The sequence below is a fragment of the Onychomys torridus genome, chromosome 10 (assembly GCF_903995425.1).
Source record: "Onychomys torridus chromosome 10, mOncTor1.1, whole genome shotgun sequence".
NCBI classification, from domain to species: Eukaryota; Metazoa; Chordata; class Mammalia; order Rodentia; family Cricetidae; genus Onychomys; species Onychomys torridus.
Window position 1 is genome coordinate 37,800,434 of NC_050452.1, and position 20,827 is coordinate 37,821,260.

General features: G+C 41.1%; 1 protein-coding gene across 1 annotated transcript in view; it reads left to right on the forward strand.

Annotated features, from left to right (window-relative positions):
- Cnga1 (cyclic nucleotide gated channel subunit alpha 1) overlaps positions 1–20,618 on the forward strand; it is a 37,855-nt gene extending 17,237 nt beyond the window's left edge. The window contains exons 2-9 of the mRNA XM_036201170.1: positions 7,330–7,450; positions 8,167–8,250; positions 9,525–9,587; positions 12,968–13,009; positions 13,101–13,211; positions 14,645–14,752; positions 15,985–16,091; positions 18,863–20,618. Of these exons, the coding sequence (XP_036057063.1) occupies positions 7,344–7,450; positions 8,167–8,250; positions 9,525–9,587; positions 12,968–13,009; positions 13,101–13,211; positions 14,645–14,752; positions 15,985–16,091; positions 18,863–20,277 (2,037 nt within the window). The 5' untranslated portion in view covers positions 7,330–7,343 and the 3' untranslated portion in view covers positions 20,278–20,618. The remainder of the gene's footprint in view (positions 1–7,329; positions 7,451–8,166; positions 8,251–9,524; positions 9,588–12,967; positions 13,010–13,100; positions 13,212–14,644; positions 14,753–15,984; positions 16,092–18,862) is intronic.
- Positions 20,619–20,827: the final 209 nt, after the last annotated feature.

Below are 20,827 nucleotides of genomic sequence, written 5' to 3' on the forward strand. Positions count from 1 at the left end.
TGCTTCTTTAATGAGAGATAAAAGCTACACCTATCTGTGGGTACAAGGATATGTATTTAGAATATAGTTATGAATTATATTGGTTTAAGAAAATGCAATAGTCTAGAGTCTATGACTTCTCTAGTCATGATTTTTTGGTTTACAGTACCAGGCATGAACTCTCTTCTATTGGGTGGGCTTTAAGCATAGACAGTTGTTGGTTGCCCCAAGATAAAAGTGCCATTATTGCATCATTGGATATACCTTGCTGGACTTGTCATTTTGTGGTCTGTAGGCTGCACAGATGGGTAGAGCTGATTATTTCATTTCTTGGAAGCTTGGGTAGCATCTTTGGATACTGTGAGAGCTAGAAGTTAGGGTCTTGGGTAAAATTTAATTTTGCTATGTCTTTGCTGATTGCCTGTTTAGGATACAACTTAATGCTGCTATTTCTCTGTTGTCTGTCGTGATTTGTCTGTTACCATTACAGTTATTACTGTCTTGTATACTCTTATTGTTTTGAATACAACTGTTATAGTTGTGTTGCATATGTTGATGGTTACTATATTGGATAAAACTATTATTGTGCTGGAGTCTATTACTCTCTATATATTGCCATTTGCTTCATATCTGGATTTTTCTTTTAGCACTATGAAAATCTCATCCTAGTCTTTCCTGGCCTAGAAAGTTCCTCTTGAGATGTCTGCTGTCAGCTAATCTGAGGCAGCCCTGCATGTGGTCCTGTATTTTCCTTTGCAGGCCTGAGCATCTTCTTTTTATCTTTCATTGCTGACAGCTTGATTATAATATATCTTGGTGTAGGTTTGGCTGACAGTCCTGATGCCGGCACCTATGTGTAAGAAGGTTTCTGTTAGTATTTCTTTGGATAAGATTTCTACTCCTTTACTATTCTCAAGTCCTTGAACTCCAATAATCCAACTATTTGTTCATTTAATACAACTCTAAAGGAACTCATAAGCATTATTAATTTTCTGTTGTTCTTTTCTCCTCCAATTGTACATTTTAGAGTCTACCTTTGAGGTATAAATTCTTTCTTCAGTTTGATCTAGTTAATTGTCATTGTTAATATAAGTAGGACTCACAGTCACCATGGAGACACACTTCTTGGTATGTCTATGAGTCTTTTCAGCAAGTATTTTCTTTCTGTTTTTGTTTTTCAAGACAGGGTATCTCTATGTAACAGCCCAGACTGTCCTGGAACTCGCTCTGTAGACCAGGCTGGCCTTGAACTCAGAGATCCGCCTGCCTCTGCCTCCCTGAGTGCTGGGATTAAAGGCGTGTGCCTGGCTTCAGACAAGTCTTGAACAGAGTAGGGAAGACCCATTCTGAGTATGAGCAGCACTGTCCCATGGACTGGAGCGGCTGAATGGAAAGGAGGAAGCGAGCTGCGTCTGCGCTAGCATTTGTGCTGCTCTGCTTCCGGAGGAGGACCAGCCTGTCCTCCCAGCCAAGCAAGTCCCTCCCTCCCTTACGTTACTTCTTGTCAGCTGTTTATCACAACATGGGAAAAGTAGCTAAACCATCCCCAAAGGGTACTTTTTGTTGCAATTTTAATCTCAACACAGGATATTATAATCAAATTCTGGTACTCAAGAATTTGATTTTCAAAAAGTGTTTCCATCTCTGAATTTTCTCAGAAGACTGGAATACTATTTTTTCAATGTTTGCCTCAAACCCATTGAATTTCCTTAAAAATGGTTATTTTGAATGCTGTCTCTGAGAGTTCCCCAGCACTGACTGTTACCCAGCTAGTTTCTGGAACTCCAGGAAGGGAAGGGAAGGTTCTTGCTTGCACATGACTTTGTTTGAGCTTAAAGGATTGAGTACCCTAGGCTTCCTAAGTTAGCTCTGTGCTAGGCTTGGCTTGTGTGTTCAGGAAGAATGAGAAGAATACCTAGAAAGAGTAATCTGTTGCCATAGCCACCCTCCGGGACCAGGTGGCTCCGATAATGTGTTCGTAGTTACCTGCTTGTGAGCTGACACTACAGGCAAGTCTCTGGGAACAGTTACAATGGGTGGGGCAGCTTCGGGTTCCTGTATGACACATCAGTGTCCCAAACGCTACCAATCTGTACCACACCCAGCTGACAGCTCATCAAGACCAAAACAAGTTAGCATGTGGGTAATCCCACACTATTACAGATTGCCCAATGCCAAGGGAGGCTTGTGGGCCAAAACCACAACAACCAGCCATGAGTGATGCCAGCTAGAATAGAGTTCTGTTGGACGTGGATCAAGTATTTCCTTTAAAATTCAAGCTGTTCCAGAGAGCCTTTTAAAGGCGGGCCTAGACATGGACCTGTTAGGATCTGCTGAGAGTCAGGTTTCATCATCCCAACACTGTGTTCCAGGACACAGTCTTTGTTTATAGGCCACCCAAAATTCCTCCTTTGTGTTTTTAGCTTCTTAATAAGTAATCAGGATAATTTTGTCATAGCAAGTGATGCAATTTCTGTAAAAAAAAAAAAATTAATACAGCGATTAGAGGATGGCTGAGCAGTTAAGAGCACTGGCTGATCTTACAGAGGACCCAGGTTTGTTTCCCAGCATCATACCAGGTGGTTCCCAACTACCTGTGTCTCCTGTTCCAAGGAATTGGATGACCTCTGGATTTCGTAGGCACCTGCATGTACGTGTTGTACATAAGCTCATGCAGACACACATACAAAGGCATACCTTTCAACATTTTAAAAATTTAAGAAATAGAATTACATCACTTCCTCCCTCCAGCTCCTCCCTGTTGCCTTCCCTTGAATCCGTCCTCCCCTGCCCCTCAAGATGATAACCTCTTTATCTTTGATTATATTTGGTGTGTGTGTGTGTGTGTGTGTGTGTGTGTGTAGACAGAACCTGATAGTCTATTTTTTGTTGTTTGTGTATACATGGTTTCAAGGCTGACCATTATGCATTGAACAATAGCGCTCATCTCTGGAAGAGTCTAGTTCTCCTTCTCCCAGCAGCCAATAGTTCCTGTAGGTCTTTGTCTGGGGATGGGAGGCACCATGAAAATCACCCCGTTCTGTGTTAATATGTCCACTGATATTGCTATTGTACAGTCTTCCTTATGCAGCCTTTTCTAGGAGAGACTGTCTCACAGTAGACTTCCTGGTATCCTGTCTCTCAAAAATCTTTCCACCTCCTCTCCCATGATGTCCTCTGAGCCATAGATGCAGGAGCTGTGATGTATATGTAGCCAGTGGGGTTGGGCTCCCCAATACCCATTGATCTCTTCATTGCTTCCAGTTGCAGACATGTAATTTTCTTTAAATCCTAAAAAATAAGTACTGCTGGGCAGTGGTGGCGCACACCTTTAATCCCAGCACTCGGGAGGCAGAGCCAGGCGGATCTCTGTGAGTTTGAGGCCAGCCTGGTCTCCAAAGTGAGTTCCAGGAAAGGCACAAAGCTACACAGGGAAACCCTGTCTCAAAAAACCAAAAGAAAAAAACCTACAAATTGTGACTCATTTCATAACTTACGTTTTCACCGAAAACAAAAATAATTAAAATAATGAAGTACATTTTAATGCACAGGACTTGGTGCAGGACTGATACATTCAAATTTTTAAAAGCTTTAGTATATGCTAAATATTATGCTTGACGGTTTTGGATAAAACCCAAAAAGTGCACACTGCCAAGGGGCCAGGCACCTCTGTACCTGTGTATTAAGAGTTAGACACAGAGAATTATGGGAACAAAGATGTGTAATAAATTCTTCTCCCAAAAAATTACTGAAGTCATCACAGGGGATAAAGGAACTGTTTTTTTTTATTAGCAAATAGGATTCTTTTTGGGAAAACAATGAAGAACTCATGTTAGATAGAACTGGAGAGGTGGCTCAGTAGTTAAGAGTACTTTTTGCTCTTCCAGAGGACCCGGGTTCAGGTTCCAGCACCCACATGGCAGCTCAAAATTGTCTGTAACTCCAGTTCCAGGTTATCCTTTCCACTTCGGACCCCTGTGTGTTTCTGCACACATATAGTACACATCCATACACTCTGGCACACACACACACACACACACACACACACACACACACACACACACAATTGAAAAAGAATTCATATTACTGGAGCAGCATGATCATAAATGTAAACATGCCTGCCCAATACACTGTCAGATGTATAATGTGGAGAAATAACCAAAGCTGTTCAAGATTTCTAGATTTTAGAAACCTCAATATGATTTTTGTCCAGAGAGATCATTTCTATAGCTGACAGAACATTCCTAAGATGAAGAAAAAGATGTGTTTTGCATCACTGTTATCTTTAGTTGTGTGTGTGCTTAGTGTGTATGTGTGTACATGTGTGTGCATGGGAGGTGTGAGTGCATGTATGTGTGGAGGCTAGAGGTTGACACAGGGTGTCTTCCTCAGTTACTCCTCACTCATTGAATCTGGACCTGAGTCTGGCTGACGAGAGAACCCCAGGATCCTGCTATCTCTCTGCCTTGTTGGCGTTGGGATTGTAGGCATGCATCACCACACACAGCATTATGTGGATTCTGGGGTTCAAACTCAGGTCCTCATGGTTACATAGAGCACATTACCACCAAGCTATCTGCTGAGCTGTCTGCTGGCCCAACTTCACCTTTCTTTACATCTCTTCTCATGCTTGTTATTTTAGTAAAGGTTTCTACTGCTGAAACATGAAACACCATGACCATGGCAACTCTTCTAAAGGAAAACATTCAGTTGAGGGTGGTTTGCTTACAGTGCAGAGGTTCTGTCCATTATCATCACCCACAGTGACACACTTCCTCCAACAAGGCCACACCTATTAATAGTACCACTCCTTATGAGATTACAAGGCCACTTACATCCAAACTATCACACTTGTGAACTTGAGACATACTTTGTAGTGATTTTTGGTGCTTCAATAACTGACCTATGAATGCATTTTAGGAGAAAATGTTCTCACTGTCTTGAAAGTTTAGACTAATAGAAAACTTCGCAGTAAATTATGGAAAATATTATACACATCTTCAGCAGAAAAGTTTGTCTGTTAATATTCTCTTTTATTATGTCTGTGTATTTGCATGTGTATATTAGTACATGTGTGCACATGCATGGCTGAACATGCATGTGGAGACCAAAGGTTGATGGCAGGTTCCTTCCTCGATCCCTCTCCATCTTCTATATTGAGGAAGAGTCAGTCTCTCCCCTGAACCCAGAGCTCATTAATTTGGCCAGTCTAGCTAGCCAGTTGCCAGGGGATCCTGTCTCTGCCTCCCAAGTTCTGGCATTACAGACAGATTCCAAGGCTGCCTGGCATTGGGTTCCAGGAGTCTAAGTCAGGTCCTCATGGCAAGTACTTTACCTACCTACCGAGCCCTCTCCCCAGACCCAATGTTACTCTTATATTTTCTCCAGATAATAAAATCTGGATAATGCTCCGGCCTTTCTCTTCCTCTCCCACTTCTCCATCTTCCTGCTTGCTTTCCTGTTATAGTCTCTCCATCTAATCTCTTCCCTTACTCTCATTTTGACTGGGTTTCTGTGTACTGACAGTCAAGAAAAGAAGTTGCTCATTTTCAAAAACTAGATGGCACACCAGTTCTTCCCTGCACCCCTTCTCCTCCTCTTCTTAGCTTAATTTGGGGGACCTAATGGTCATTACAAAGCTTGGGGTAATAGGCTCCAGACTGAGCTCCAAGCGTGGTTCCTAAACAGCATCCCAGACCTGGCCTGCAGAAGAGCTTCTCCTTCTGTCATTCAGGGGGATAGTGAAAAAGTTGCCACTGGAGCTGTCATTCAGGAATGTGTCCCCTAAATTGTGAGCCAGAGCTCAGGGAACCACTTACACTGCAGTGGTTTTTATCTGAGAGCCTCCCTGTTCTTGCTATATCCCCCCAATATAAACTAAATGACCTGTTCTTGGGACCCAGAGAACTAGTGACTGACTGGCCAGGGATTTCTGCCTTAAAATCCCAGTGGTCCCCTTGCCTATTCTTGCTGGCTGTTGCTGGTTTTTGTCGTTGTTGTTGTTTTATCTCAATTGTGATTTCTAAGTATCATAGATGCATATATGACTGTCTATTCCTCAAAGACCCTGAGACTCTAAACTGCACAGGAATCTGGGAAATGCAGATATTTTTAGTTCATTCTGTCTTTATGGATCACACAAGCATATCATAAAGGGAGAGGATTGGATGCTGTGGGTCATTTGCTGTATTTAACACCCCAACAACTGTAGGTGAATTTCTAAATGGTCTTATTAAAATAAAAAACATGGAGCCAGAAATTTGGGTTAAAGCTTTAGCGAGATCAGAGAAAGCCACCAGCCAACCTTACCTCACCAACTCTGCAGCCTCCAAATGTGCTGACTTCCTGACTACCCAGGCTTATATGCCTTGCTTTTCTGCCTCTTATTGGCTCTCTTAACCCAGCTACCTCACTTCCTTTTCCTATGAAGCTCTGTCACTGTCTGTCTGTACAGACCTCTAGGTTGGTACTGGGACTAAAGGTGTGTGTCACCACATTGGCTCTGTTTCCTAGTGTGGCTTTGAACACACAGAGATCCTGCCTGCTATGGGATTAAGGGCCTGTGCTGCCTGTCTTCTTGTTTACTTAAAGTGGCTGGCTCCCCGCCCCCCCATCTCCAGGCAAACTTTTTTTATTAACATACAAATAAAATATCACCACATTTCAGCACAAATAAAATATCACCACAAACAACTGTTTCAAAAATCATTGTAATTTCACCAAATGTTAATAACTTCTGAGGCAAAGTTATGTGAGTAAAGCTTTTAAAATGTAAGAACAAGATTTGGGGCTGGAAATAAAACTCAGTGTCTAACATGTAGAAGGCCCTAGTTTCTATTCACAACATCAAAGAAACAGCAATAACATGTCCCTACCACAGAAAACAAAACAGGATTTGTTCAAAGAGTAGCTGTTTCTTGAATGTCTATTATATACCAAGCATGCTTGCCATTGTGTCAAACGTCTCTCCAAAGGTTATAATGTCGCTCTGAAGATGGAATGCATGATGGTTTAGCATATGAGAGATTTATTCCCATGTATGTACATTGCTGTAAGCAGAGAAGGGGGAATGTGATTTGTTTTCTTAAGGGTGAGGAGTCCTTGCATTGGACTTGAGAGATGGATAACACCTGCCTAGACTCAGTTCCAGGGTTGCATGTGCAAAGACACAGAAGCGTGGAACACTGTGGCTCAGCTGAAAAACCACAACTTGAACACATTTTTCTGCTCCATGGAGCTCTGTTGTTTACTGACTTCTTGCTTACTTCTTCTTGCCCCTGTAGCATGAAGTAGGGTTATACTTGTAAACATAAGAAAGTCTTCTCATTAACGAGTTTTGTTTCTTTTCAGATATTTAACTAACCATGAAGACAAACATTATCAATACATGGCACTCCTTTATAAATGTTCCCAATGCGATAGTACCAGCCATTGAAAAGGAAATCCGATGGATGGAAAATGGAGCATGCAGGTGAATCTATACACCTTCTCATGAGTTTTTAATACAAGCACTTTTTTTTAAAACTTATCTAGGTTTGATTTCAATTTAGCTTTGTAATTTGTCCCCATAAGTCTATAATCTATTTAACTTGGTGGGATTTATTTATACTTTGGAACAGCATAACTTGTCTATCACATGAAGAGTATTGTGGCGGGTAGTTTGTGGAAGTATCTATTAAATGACTATGACAAATAGTTCTTTACTCATAAATACCCTTTCCCTATGGGAAGTATAAACTCTTAAGTAGATGACATTGCTATACATAAATATGAAAAGTATATAGAATATGAAATCTAATAATATAATTTAATAGTATTATTTAAAAATGGTTACCCGTAAGTGGATAGAATATGTGTGTGTCATGGAATTTTCTTTTAATGGAAGGAAATATCAGGAAGTGGCAGTTCATTCACACGTACAAAATAACCTAAAATTAGGTACCACACTTCCTATTGGATAAACGTTGATATTGACCAGTACCTCAAACAACAGCGATGTGGAAGATCTAGAGAGTACACTCCTAGCCTTCACTGGGCACACAGTCCACAGAATGCCATGCTCCTCCCTCATTCTGATTCAGCATGCTGTGGGTTAGTCTGAGGAGGGGTGGGAAGTGATGGAGGGGGACTCCTCTGAGCTGGTTAAGCCATGAATCCTATTCACCTCTGCTTCCCTTTGGATGGCAGCTCCTTTTCTGACGACGACAATGCCTCTCTATCTGAAGCAGAGAGTGAGGACAGCTCACACAGAAGGCGAGGACCATCCCAGAGGTGAGCAGGGTCATCTACCCTCCAGTCTACATCTTTTAAATGTCACTTGAATGAAAAGCCTTCTGTTCCTTCTACAGAGTGGCTTAAATGCTCTTGTCAAGGAGATACTATGCAAGATCTCATGAGTACCTTGCTATTTCTGTTCTTTACCTTTGCCCTCTCTTGGAAAACTGCTGATGTCTAATTATTCATGGCCACAAGGTTCCCAGTCATAAATATGCCCCATCATGGTCTCTGAGACTAATGCCTGTTCCTCAGAAACTTGCCCCATTACCTCCCTTAACCTGAACCTGCAGGAATAAGGGTCTCAAAATAACTAGATGTCAAGTAGAAGAACCTGGGATTAGAAATAAAGATGAGAAATAGAGAAGACAAAAGCAATAACTGGGACTAGGTGGTCTTGCATAAGCTGATGACTTATGCCAAGCAAGTTTATTAAATAGTACATTATATGTACATTACATGTACTATTTGCAGGAAGAACATGGCCTAGGACATCAGAGAGCTAAGTCAGACAATGTTGGCAAAGAGAAAACAGGATACTTCAGACACAGCTGCCTCAGGACTGCTAATCCAATTCAGGGCACAGAGTTGGGTCTTCAGAAACCACAATCTGGACTCCCTCAAGGCACTGGCTCCAGTCTCAGACTGGCCTTCCCAAGTCTGTTTCTGGACAATGCCAGAGAACTAAAGTTCCCTTTGTCTTATCATGAGGGCCTCTTAGAAAGCCTTGGGTGGGTCTGGCTTTCCACATTCCCTGCATTTCCTACTTTTGAATTTATCCTTCAGGTCCTGGAGCAACTACATATGAGAGGGTGGGCTATCATTCTCCAAACTGCTACGTCTGGTAGAGACTACTCCCAGGAAATATAGTGTGAGAATAGAAAAGTGTAATGTTTGTAGGGGAAGTAAAGTAGTCATGTTCAAATACAGACCCTGAAGCCATTCAAGGTTGAAGGAGTGTGGTATGGTATGGGTCAGTCGTTCCGATCCTACGCAATATATTTTACTCTGTTATCTCTGTTCACTCAATACCAAGAATGTTACTAATTTTTGGTACAAACCTTGACCAATGGTCATTTACTAACCACTTTGGTTCAATGTACTAGTTTCTGGCAAGCTGTGCTTCACAGAAGTTCTGTACTTTTTACATAATAATCTGGATGATGTTATGAAGTGAGCAGAAAACTATAAGTCATTTGTGTTTTAAGGCAGTTTGCTTACCATGGGCATGGTAACCATTGTTGTCTCACTGTATGTTTTTCCTTTTCCAGGGAGCAGTACTTGCCAGGTACTATGGCTCTTTTCAATGTTAACAACAGCAGCAACAAAGATCAGTAAGTACATCTATGGAAGAATATGAAAGCAAGTAAAAAAAAAAAAACTAGCAGCATCTGATTTTAAGATATAGCTAATACTTTGAGCTTGAACTAATTTAATAGAGATGACATTCTATTATTTTGCTATTTGCAAATTTATATCTGGAAAATGCAGTTGCTCCCTATTAAAAAGTAACATGAATATACTTTATTCATTTACTTGAATATGTTTTAAAGGTCTATGTTATAGATGCAACTGCCCTTCCTTAGGACAGAACAGATGACAAAACACTGAGCCAACGGACTTTGGGTGACATTCTTCAGGAGACGGCCTCTGAGATAGAGGTCTCTGTGCAGATCTTTATGGGATGTGCCCTTTGGGGTGACATCTAGAAGGGAGTTAGGGGTGGCAGAATTAATTGGGCAGAGGGAGATGTTGATTTCAGAGAATAGGTTTGCTCTTATGAGAGTTTCGGCACCTGGATGTGCTTTCAAATTTGTGTCATACTCAGGTAACAGAACTGGGCCTTTGAAGTCACACACAGTCATTCCATAAGAGCAGCCCTAGAAAGCTGGGAGATAAATTTTAAAATGTTAGTTTCCTTGTTCTGGGCCTTCATTCCAAGGGGTAGGAGAAACAGAGTTGTCAACAACCAAGTCTTGCTGTGTAGAGAATGAATACCTGGAACCTATGGAACTAGCCTCACAGCCCTTCTGTTCCCTGCTTAGATCCATTCTTTTAGACAGAAAATTATGGGGCTACCCTCTCCCAGGCTTCTGGATGTTCTTTTGTCCTTTTGAAGCTTGTAAGAGGAAGGTCAATGGGATGCACAAAGATCTCTGACAACTTTAGATGCTTTTGAGGTTTACACAGAAACTCCTTATCTACTTTTACTCATTCTAGAGCCCTCTCATCATTGTGCAGAACTTCTTCCAGTCCAGGGAAGTGCAGACATTTAGTTGGTCACCATGCCTTCCTTGGGATATGGCTACTAGACTTGTCCATTCATTATCGAAGATGGGCTGGGGATTTCCAAAAGATACCATAATAGAGCATGTGCTTGTCAGATACTTTTCTACATTTTCATTGCATAATAGCAGCACTACCTACTTTTGATGATCAGCATCATAAACTTTCCAGTCTGGTGATTCTTCTCCACCAATTGGTTTCTTGGAATGAGGAGTCCAACGTGGCAGGAGTAATCATAGATTAATGTTTAATGGAACTGTAACTGTGCTCTTTGGCAGAAGTATAGATACTGTCTCATCAAATGAGGACCTCTAGAACCACAAAACCTAGATATGCAGGGATGGGAAGTGTACTTTCCCTATGTAAAGTACCCCTAATTAAGTACCTTGGTTCCTAGACCATGCATTCTGTTATGTATAGGTGTAGAGCACCACCTAATGACCATTCTTTTCTCATGCATACAGTATCCTGGATTATAGTAACTCATCTTCAAGGAATCTGCACTCCATGGCAGCATTTCAGTGGTGCCTTCTGAAGCTCACTCTATACCTGTAACATGTCAGAAACTTCTGAGTGGAACAGCATACAATAGCACCATTGGATTCCAAACTCAGTATCTGTGTTGGCTAATTTTATGTCAACTTGACACAAGCTGGAGTCTCTGGAAATGAGGGAGCCTCAGTTGAGAAAATGCCTCCATAAGATTGGCCTGTAGGGTATTTTCTTATTTAGTGATTGTTGAGGGAGGGCCAAGTCCATTGTGGGTGGTGCCATTACTGGGTTGATGGTCCTGGGTTCTATAAGAAAGCAAGCTGAGCAAACCATGATGAGCAAGCCAGTAAGCAGCACCCCTCCATGGCTTCTGCATCAGCTCCTGCCTCCAGGTGCCTGCCCTGCCTGAGTTCCTGTCTTGACTTCCTTTGATGATGAACAGTGATGTGGAAGTGTAAGCTAAATAAACCCTTTTCTCCCTATCTTGCTTTTGGTCATGGTATTTCATCAAAGCAATAGCAACTCTAACTAAGACAGTATCCAACTCCACATTTCTATTTCTATAAAGTAGACCTGAAGTGATGCTGTATTCTGTATAGGTGGTCATACTTTAGAAATCCCTAAACAATGATACTGGTCAAGTTTGTGGCAATAAAGCAATATAAATCAGTTAGTATCAAAATATTTGATGTCCTTTCCTGTTGGCAAGGATCCAATGAAGTTAATTTGCCATCAAGTGACTACTTTTCTTAATAGCTAAGCACAGAAGTTACATTATAATAGCAGTGGTACCTACATGATCAAATGCTCTGTAACTGAAAGGCTTCAACACCAGCCATAGTGAGCAGGAGACCTTGTATTGGGCCCAACAATGGTCTTTATTTTTGTTTCCATGGAGGCAGCCTTCACACCTACATTGTACTAGCACTGGTGATGCCGCAACGGAGACTGGATTTATCAACTAGCTGAATCATGCAGTCTACTTGCTTGTTCTCTAACATAGGATACAAAGATTTTCAACTGTTGCATACATAAGTCTATTATTCTATCCTTCTCTAGAACTACTCTGCCTGATCATTCATTGTTTTTCCATGTAGGTCCTTAACCAACCAGTTAAGGCCTTTGTGAGTCTTCATGTATTCTTAAGTTAGCCATATTTTTTTTTTTTCCAGTAGAAAGTGAGTGACTGAAGCTGTGTCACTGGGGAGATTAATCACACCACTGTGTTTCAAGGCTACCTGTAGATAGTTTCATCAGTATAGACATAGCCTACTTGGACATAGCCTACTTGGGGTTGCCAACCTGACCCATCTGTGCTCCAACTGCCACTTCTAAAAAAAGCACCATATGTTGCTATAGGTAGGCTGTGCTGATGGTGGTAAGTGACATGGGGTGTGCTTATCCACCTTCTCAGAGGTTTACTTGTTCCCTGTGGTTCATGTCGCATCTCAGATCTCCTACTTGATCATGTCTGGATTACTGTCCAGCCTCGTGACCTGATTGAATGACCACAGAGATTTTTACTACTCATGAAAAAAAAATGCTGTCAACAAGATGATTTCCTTGAAAACTAATTCATGACATTTTCTTGAGATTCTTGATGTTTTAATTTAAGAATATAAGTGAACTGTATCAAAAACTTAAAAAAAACATTACTTTTATATATTAGAAGTCTGGAAGTATACACATTCAGACTGTTAGTTCTTAAGTGAATTTTTTTTTCATAATTTACTTACTCTGTCCTTTTCAATTTTTTTTTTTTTTGTTAACCTGGGCATGTTTGGTTGGTGTGCCTGGTTGCCTGGTAGATTTTGGCCACCCTTTCAGTGCCGTGGTAGGAGTTTGACAGCAAGGCTAAGAATCCTTGCTCAGTGGAAAGTATAAAGAAATGGAGTGGAAGGAATGTGCCTATGTGACAGATGCTGTTTTTCCTTAGGGACCCAAAAGAAAAAAAGAAAAAGAAGAAGGAAAAGAAGAGGTAAGGCATACTTTGCATGAGAGTACCTATATGTTTTTTTTAACCTTTGTGTTATTTGCATATGGTAACAATATACCCACAACTTTTCCAGCAAGGCAGATGATAAAAATGAAAATAAGAAGGACCCAGAGAAGAAAAAGAAGAAGGAAAAGGAAAAAGAGAAGAAAAAGAAGGAAGAGAAAAACAAAGATAAGAAAGAAGAGTAAATATTTTTACTGGCATTAAAAACAGACACGAACTTGTAATGGGTTTTAGACATAGGTAAAATTTCCCAAAGCATAGCAAAAGCTTTCTAGAAAGAGCCTCAGGGAAAAATGCCCTTAAATACTTAAGAACAAACATTTCATATAAGTTGCTATCAAAAGAGAGGGGAAACTTTCTTCTTGGTTCCCAAAAAATAGCAAGTATGAATTTTCTAATGAAGGATTTTTGCTGTGTTGGTGAATCCTCACTCACAAAAGCATCACTGAGGAAGAACTTGCCACTAAATATTCAGGTTAATCGTCGCTGGGTACCTAGGAGCTCATCAGGTTGAAAAGACCACAATAAAAACCTGATAATCGCATTAACATTTCGAGTAGTCACTACTGTCTGACAAGTGTCCCAGAGCCACGATGCTTTTGTCTGCAGCACAAGTCCATGCCAAATGCTGGCCCTTGAGGAGCTCCTTTCCAAGCAGACAACTGAAACCTAGAATTTCACAAGGGCAAGGCAAAGTCATATTTGCAAAACTTCTAAAGAAAAAATCCAAGAGAACTTGTACTATGAACCTATTTATACAAAGCAGCCTATCAAAAAATATCAATTATCTATGCCTGTTCAGAAAGTTGCTGAAGCTTGTGTAAGGGAAAAAAAATCCTTCAAAGATATAGGCTTGGTACCAGAACATTTCAAAAATGTCTATTTGATCACATGCTTTATTCCTTTATTCTTTATGCCCTCTACTGCCTCTCTCAAAGACCATTCCTGAGAACATCTGAGAGAGTGCTATACTAAATTGTGTTGCAGGTCCCTGTTTCTCTACAGCTGAGTCACTGAGTTACACTCCTTCCCCAAACAGTGCAGTTCATGGTCACTTGGTTCCAGAGAAGGGAAGGGAATTGACGGCAAAGTCACCGTTCTATCACCCTTAACCTTACAAAGGACTGTTGGGAAATCTATAGTTTCCAGTAATGTATGGCATTATTTGCACTCAGTGGTTTTTGGTGTAGAACTGACTGCATCACTGCAGTAGATACAAAACTTTCATAGAACCCTAACATATGGTTCAATGTAGGACTGGTGATTTCACAGTTTATCCACCCCTCACTAACTAACCAGTTTTTTTATGGTGAATATAATTATTGAGCTAATCTTTTTTTTTTTTTTTTTTTGAGACAGGGTTTCTCTGTAGCCTTGGAGGCTTTCCTGGAACTCACTTTGTACACCAGGCTGGCCTCGAACTCACAGAGATCCACCTGCCTCTGCCTCCGAGTGCTGCGATTACAGGCATGCGCCACCACTGCCCAGCTTGAGCTAATCTTTTTAAGTCAAGGAGATCCATCTTTTCTTACATTAATCATGGTTGATGGATATAACCATATTTGATATTCTTGTTTCTTAATGATCTTCCTCTTTATTTCTACTTGTTGTTAGGGAGAAGAAAGAAGTTGTGGTTATTGATCCTTCAGGAAACACATACTACAACTGGCTGTTTTGCATCACTTTACCTGTGATGTACAACTGGACGATGATTATTGCAAGGTTTACATATATTTTTTTCTGTGGATATCAAAACACTTAGACATCTATTGCCAACATACTTTGACCTAGGACGCTGTGGGGCAAACTTCGTTTCTCGGCTACATGTCGGGGAAAGTGGCTGAATAGTTTTCAGTGTGTTTCCCTGAGGTCAGGATGTCTTTGATTCACAATGTGCTTGGGCATACAGTCCTGGGACAGGATGGGAATGAGAAGAGGAATAGAAACATTCTTTCAATCTTCTGATTGTTCGATCATGGAATTTGGATATTGGAAGAAACTATAATTCTTGGGCTATCAGAAAAAATATTGTCTATAATGGGAAACAATGAAAGAAGCTGGTATTCCTTTAGAAACACCTCAGTTATTCAAGAGAACAACACTTTTTCCTGAAACTTTTTGGGTACAGATAGGGAATACAAACATTGTGATCAATGAGTTTCACCCAGTGAGGTTTGACTTTAGCTTTAAGCCGTTTATTAGTTTATGCTTATATGTGGGGTATGTGTGTGAGGGTGCACAGGCACACTTTGCATATATGTGTGGAGGCCAGAAGTCAGCCTTGCATATCCTCAGGATGCTATCTACCTTGTATTTTGAGATAGGGTCTCTCACTGATCTGTAACTTGCCAACATGACTAGCTTGGCTGGACAGTGAGATGTGGGGATATGTTCCTCTCTGGTCTCCCAGAGCTAGGATGGCAAGCACATACCAACATGTCTGGTTTGTTGTGGATGTTGCTGTTGTTAACATGGGTTTCTGAGGGTTGAATTCAGATCCTCATTCTTGCAGAGCAATCACCTTACCGATGGGAGTATCTTCCCAGCTGAAGTGATTTATTCTTTGTGGTTGGTGGCGGTTTTTGAGGTGGTCTCTCTGTGTAGCTCTGGCTGTCCTGGAACTCTCTCTGTAGAGCAGGCTGGCCTCAAACTTAGAGATCCTTCTCCTCTGCTTCCCAAGTGCTGGGATTAAAGGCGTGTGCAACCACGCCCAGTTAATTCCTAACTGATGTCTATACAAACTAGTATTGATGGAAAAGATGATAGAATTCAGAAGTATGAAGAAATGAATCATAACCATGAAAGGAAGGATTTTGAAAAACTTTGATTGACTAAATGTATTCTAAGACCCTTAGCGAGTTGCATGTCTCATCATGAAAAAAATATAGACAAAGGGGCCTTTTATTTCAATTAGTCTCCATATCATTTTATTTATACATTTCTTTCTTTTATAGAGCATGTTTTGATGAACTCCAGTCTGATTACCTAGAATACTGGCTCATTTTTGATTATGTATCAGACATAGTCTACCTTGTTGATATGTTCGTACGAACAAGGACAGGTACGTGTACTATACTTTGGGTCTTCTGAAATTTCTTGCTTTTTTTTTTCTCTACCATATAGTGAAATTTCCACACTCAACTATTCTTCAAGGTAAACTCACAACCTAAGTTAAAATCATGAGTGACACGTTCCCACTCGTTAGCTTAGGTCACTCCAGGTGATCCAGAAAGCTGTTGCTAGGCCACTTAATTTTTTGTTTTGTTTTGTTTTTTGAGACAGGATTTCTCTGTAGTTTTGGAGGCTGTCCTGGAAATCGCTTTGTAGACCCGGATGGCCTCGAACTCACAGAGCTCCACTTGCCTCTGCCTCCCAAGTGCTGGGATTAAAGGCGTGCACCACCACTGCCCAGCACCACTTAATTTTTTTAACCTTCATTTTATTTTATGTATATGAATGTTTTGCCTGCATATATGTCTGTGTACCATTTACTTGCAGTGCCTGAGAAGGCCAGAAGATGGTGTCAGATCCCCTGGGCTGGGAGTTACAGACTGTTGTGAGCTGCCATGTGGGTGCTGAGGATTGAACTCAGGACCTCTGGGAGAGCAGCCAGTGCTCTTATCCTCTGAGCCATCTCTCCAGCCCCCTCAGTAACCTTTTGAGTGTGGATTAGTGGTTTTCCTCATTATTCTATTCATTGGGTTTATGCCAGGCAGAAGAATAAAGAACAGAAATATTTAGTCAATCTCTGTGGGTAAAGGGCAATTGCTGCCTTACATGGAGATACTTTAAAAGGCGCAAAGAAAAATGTCATTGTTTTCCAGAAGAGTCTTAATGAAGATTTTATAGGACATATAAAATTTGTAGTTCATGGTAGTATATCATTAAGTAGGGAGTACCATCCACTACCTCTCTACTTACAGTGTATTTAGCAAGCAGGTGTAAAGCTTATTGTTTCTATACTGTTCCCCACTGTATATGCTACCATTACACACAGCATAGCAGCCTCTGAGAATCAGTGAAATGTTTCTCTGGTGTGGAATAATCTTTTTGTACACTGTGAAGATGTGCTGCTCTCATTGGTTTAATAAAGGGCCAAATGGTCAATAGCTAGGCAGGAGTTATAGGTGGGAGAGCCAAACTGAGAGAACTCTGGGAAGTAGAAGGAGGATGGAGTTGCTAGCCAGATGGAGAGGGAGCAAGACGTGCCAGAGGATAGTTAGATGCCATGAGTCATGTGGCAACATGTAGATTGATAAAAATAGGTTCATTTAAGTTGTAAGAGCTAGTCAGTAATAAGCCTAAGCTATTGGCTGACCTTTTATAATTAAGAAGTCTCTGTTTGGTTATTTGGGAGCTGGCTGGTGGGACAGAGAAAATCTGACTACATTGCTCCTAAATGTCAGTGCAGTGCTCAGTTGCTAGAGCTTGCTTGCAGCCTTAGTAGCCACTATAGGAAAAGAAAAACAAAACAAAACAAAAAACAACAACTCTCTTCCTCATACAAGGCTTCTAAACACGAGGCCCACAGTAAGAGCACAGAAGAGAAGAACCTAGGTAATTAAGGACAGCCTGTGGGACAAGAGTAAGAAGTGAAAATGCAGTCTGAAGAGACATTTATATTTCACACTGAAGGTGAAAAGCATGATGGCACAAAAGAGTGAGATAACAGGGCAGGTGCCCACACTTCCAAGAGCAGGCCTAGGATTCTGCCAAGGAGTAGCCTGAGTTATAAATCATCTGTAACACTAGCTACAATTTAATCAGTTCTAAAGCTAACTAGAGTTAGTGAGACCCCACAGGCTGCGTCTCATAAGGCTCTTCCTGACTTCAGATGTTAGGCACACAACCCAATTTGTGTTTCTGATCAAACAGCTATACATTAGGGTTCCCACAATCCCTCCTCAGGATCAGCTATTTGCTAGCATGGCTCACTGAACCCCCCAAAAATGCATTTGCTAGTTTGTTCTATTAATAAAGGATGTGATAAAACGGTATAGATGAACAGGCAGATGCAGAGGTACAGAGCACAAATGTGGAAGGACTTGAGAGCAAGAGCTTTTGTCCTCATGGAGTTGGTTATGACATCTTTCTAACACCCTACATCTGCTCTCTCATTACCCAAATCAATGATTTATATAGAAGGCTTTATCATATAGTAGTAACAGAATGTTAAGTTCCTCCCCAGCACCTCTCCTCCTGGAGGAAGCAGGGACAGAGGTTGAAAATGTCAAGCTTGTAAACATATATTTTTGATGACTGGCCCCATCTAGGAGCCTACCAAAAGTTGCCTCATAGAACAAAGACACTCTTACCACCCAAGGAATTCAAAGTACTCTGGAATTCTGCATCAGGAGCTAAGGCCACGACCAAATATAAGAACAAAAGATACAGCCAGCACTTTGGTTTCTCAGGAACCCATAAAGGTTTTAATAGTGGTGTGCCAGAAATTATTGAGGACAGGAGCCAAATGTGTACCTTACAATAGTACTGCAGAATATGAATGCGATTCATCAGAGAAATGACTTTACCTGGGTGGGTAAAATCACACATCAGTCAACCAATTAACCAATCACTGTGTCTATCTACCTACTTACCTATCTATCTGTATGTTACTTTTACACAAAAAAGAATCATCTTTCTATTTCTACAACAGACTCTTCTATAACCACATGTAGGTTTGATCTTACGGGTTATTATATGACTAAGATACATTTATTGAATAGTATTCTTATGTTGCCCCAAACAAAGCTCATTAAGAGTTACAATAGAAAAAAAATCCCAGGGATGTAACAAGCAGAAACAGCCTGGCTTTTCTCTCTTCTGTTGCAGGTTATCTGGAACAAGGATTGCTGGTGAAAGACAAGCTGAAACTCATCGAGAAGTACAAAGAAAACTTGCAGTTTAAACTTGATGTTCTGTCAGTGATACCGACGGATCTGCTGTATTTCAAGATGGGGTGGAACTATCCAGAGATTAGGTTAAACCGGCTGTTAAGGATCTCACGCATGTTTGAGTTCTTCCAGCGGACAGAAACGAGGACCAACTATCCCAACATCTTCAGGATCTCAAACCTCGTCATGTACATCGTCATTATTATCCACTGGAATGCTTGTGTGTACTACTCCATCTCAAAGGCTATCGGGTTTGGAAATGACACATGGGTCTACCCCGATGTTAATGATCCTGAGTTTGGCCGTTTGGCTAGAAAATATGTCTACAGCCTTTATTGGTCCACACTGACCTTGACAACCATTGGTGAGACTCCACCTCCTGTGCTGGATTCTGAGTATGTCTTTGTGGTGGTTGACTTCCTAATTGGAGTTTTAATCTTTGCCACCATTGTCGGTAACATAGGTTCCATGATTTCCAATATGAATGCAGCCCGGGCGGAATTTCAAGCAAGAGTCGATGCTATCAAACAATACATGAATTTCCGAAATGTGAGCAAAGATATGGAAAAGAGGGTTATTAAATGGTTCGACTACCTGTGGACCAACAAAAAAACAGTGGATGAGAAAGAAGTCTTGAGATACCTACCTGACAAACTAAGGGCAGAAATTGCTATCAACGTCCATTTAGACACATTAAAAAAGGTTCGCATCTTTGCCGACTGTGAAGCTGGTCTGTTGGTGGAGTTGGTGTTGAAACTACAGCCCCAGGTGTACAGTCCTGGGGATTACATATGTAAGAAAGGGGACATTGGACGAGAGATGTACATCATCAAAGAAGGCAAACTTGCTGTGGTGGCAGATGACGGAATCACACAGTTTGTGGTGTTGAGTGATGGCAGCTACTTTGGCGAGATCAGCATCCTCAATATCAAAGGCAGCAAGGCTGGTAACCGAAGAACAGCCAATATTAAAAGCATTGGCTACTCCGACCTGTTCTGCCTCTCAAAGGATGACCTCATGGAAGCTCTTACAGAGTACCCGGATGCCAAAACCATGCTGGAGGAGAAAGGGAGGCAGATCCTAATGAAAGACGGTCTGCTGGATATAAACATTGCAAATCTGGGCAGTGACCCTAAAGACCTGGAAGAGAAGGTCACACGAATGGAGGGGTCCGTTGACCTCCTGCAGACACGATTTGCCCGCATCTTGGCTGAATATGAGTCCATGCAGCAGAAACTCAAGCAAAGGCTAACCAAGGTCGAGAAATTTCTGAAACCACTTATCGAAACAGAATTTTCAGCTCTTGAGGAACCCGGAGGAGAAAGTGAGCCCACCGAGTCTCTACAGGACTGAAAAGCTGGACATCAGCAGAAACATGCACATCCTATAATCTTTTTTGAACACTTAACCAGAGACTAAACACCAGAAGAAGAAAAGATTCATCTGAAAATTTTTTCTATAGGGAAAATGTGTGTGGTAGATGACATAAGTCCATTGTGCAGTACTACAATTAAAGAATCGTCTACCCCTGGGATTTTCACAATGGGTAGTGTGCAAGGACTTGAACTGATTACCATATCTGTGTCAGGATCTGATATTTTCCCCACAGATGTACCTTTTCTGTAATAATTTTTGTAAAACTGAATCAGTGTCTCTCACTCTCAACCCACTTGCATTGTTGAGGAGTCACATGTAGTCAGTGTAACTGTGTACACTGTGTTTGAGATCGAGTTTTATGAAGAATTAGGATGCAGTAAAGTGAAGCTGATTACAAAACCAGAGTAAATGTGAGGTATTGGGCGACTAATCGTGGCTTGCAGAGCTTCGGGCCACTTTAAGGATGCTTGCCTTTGTGGTAATGTAAGTCTGGAAGGGTGATTGAGGGAAACTTCTTACTGACAGA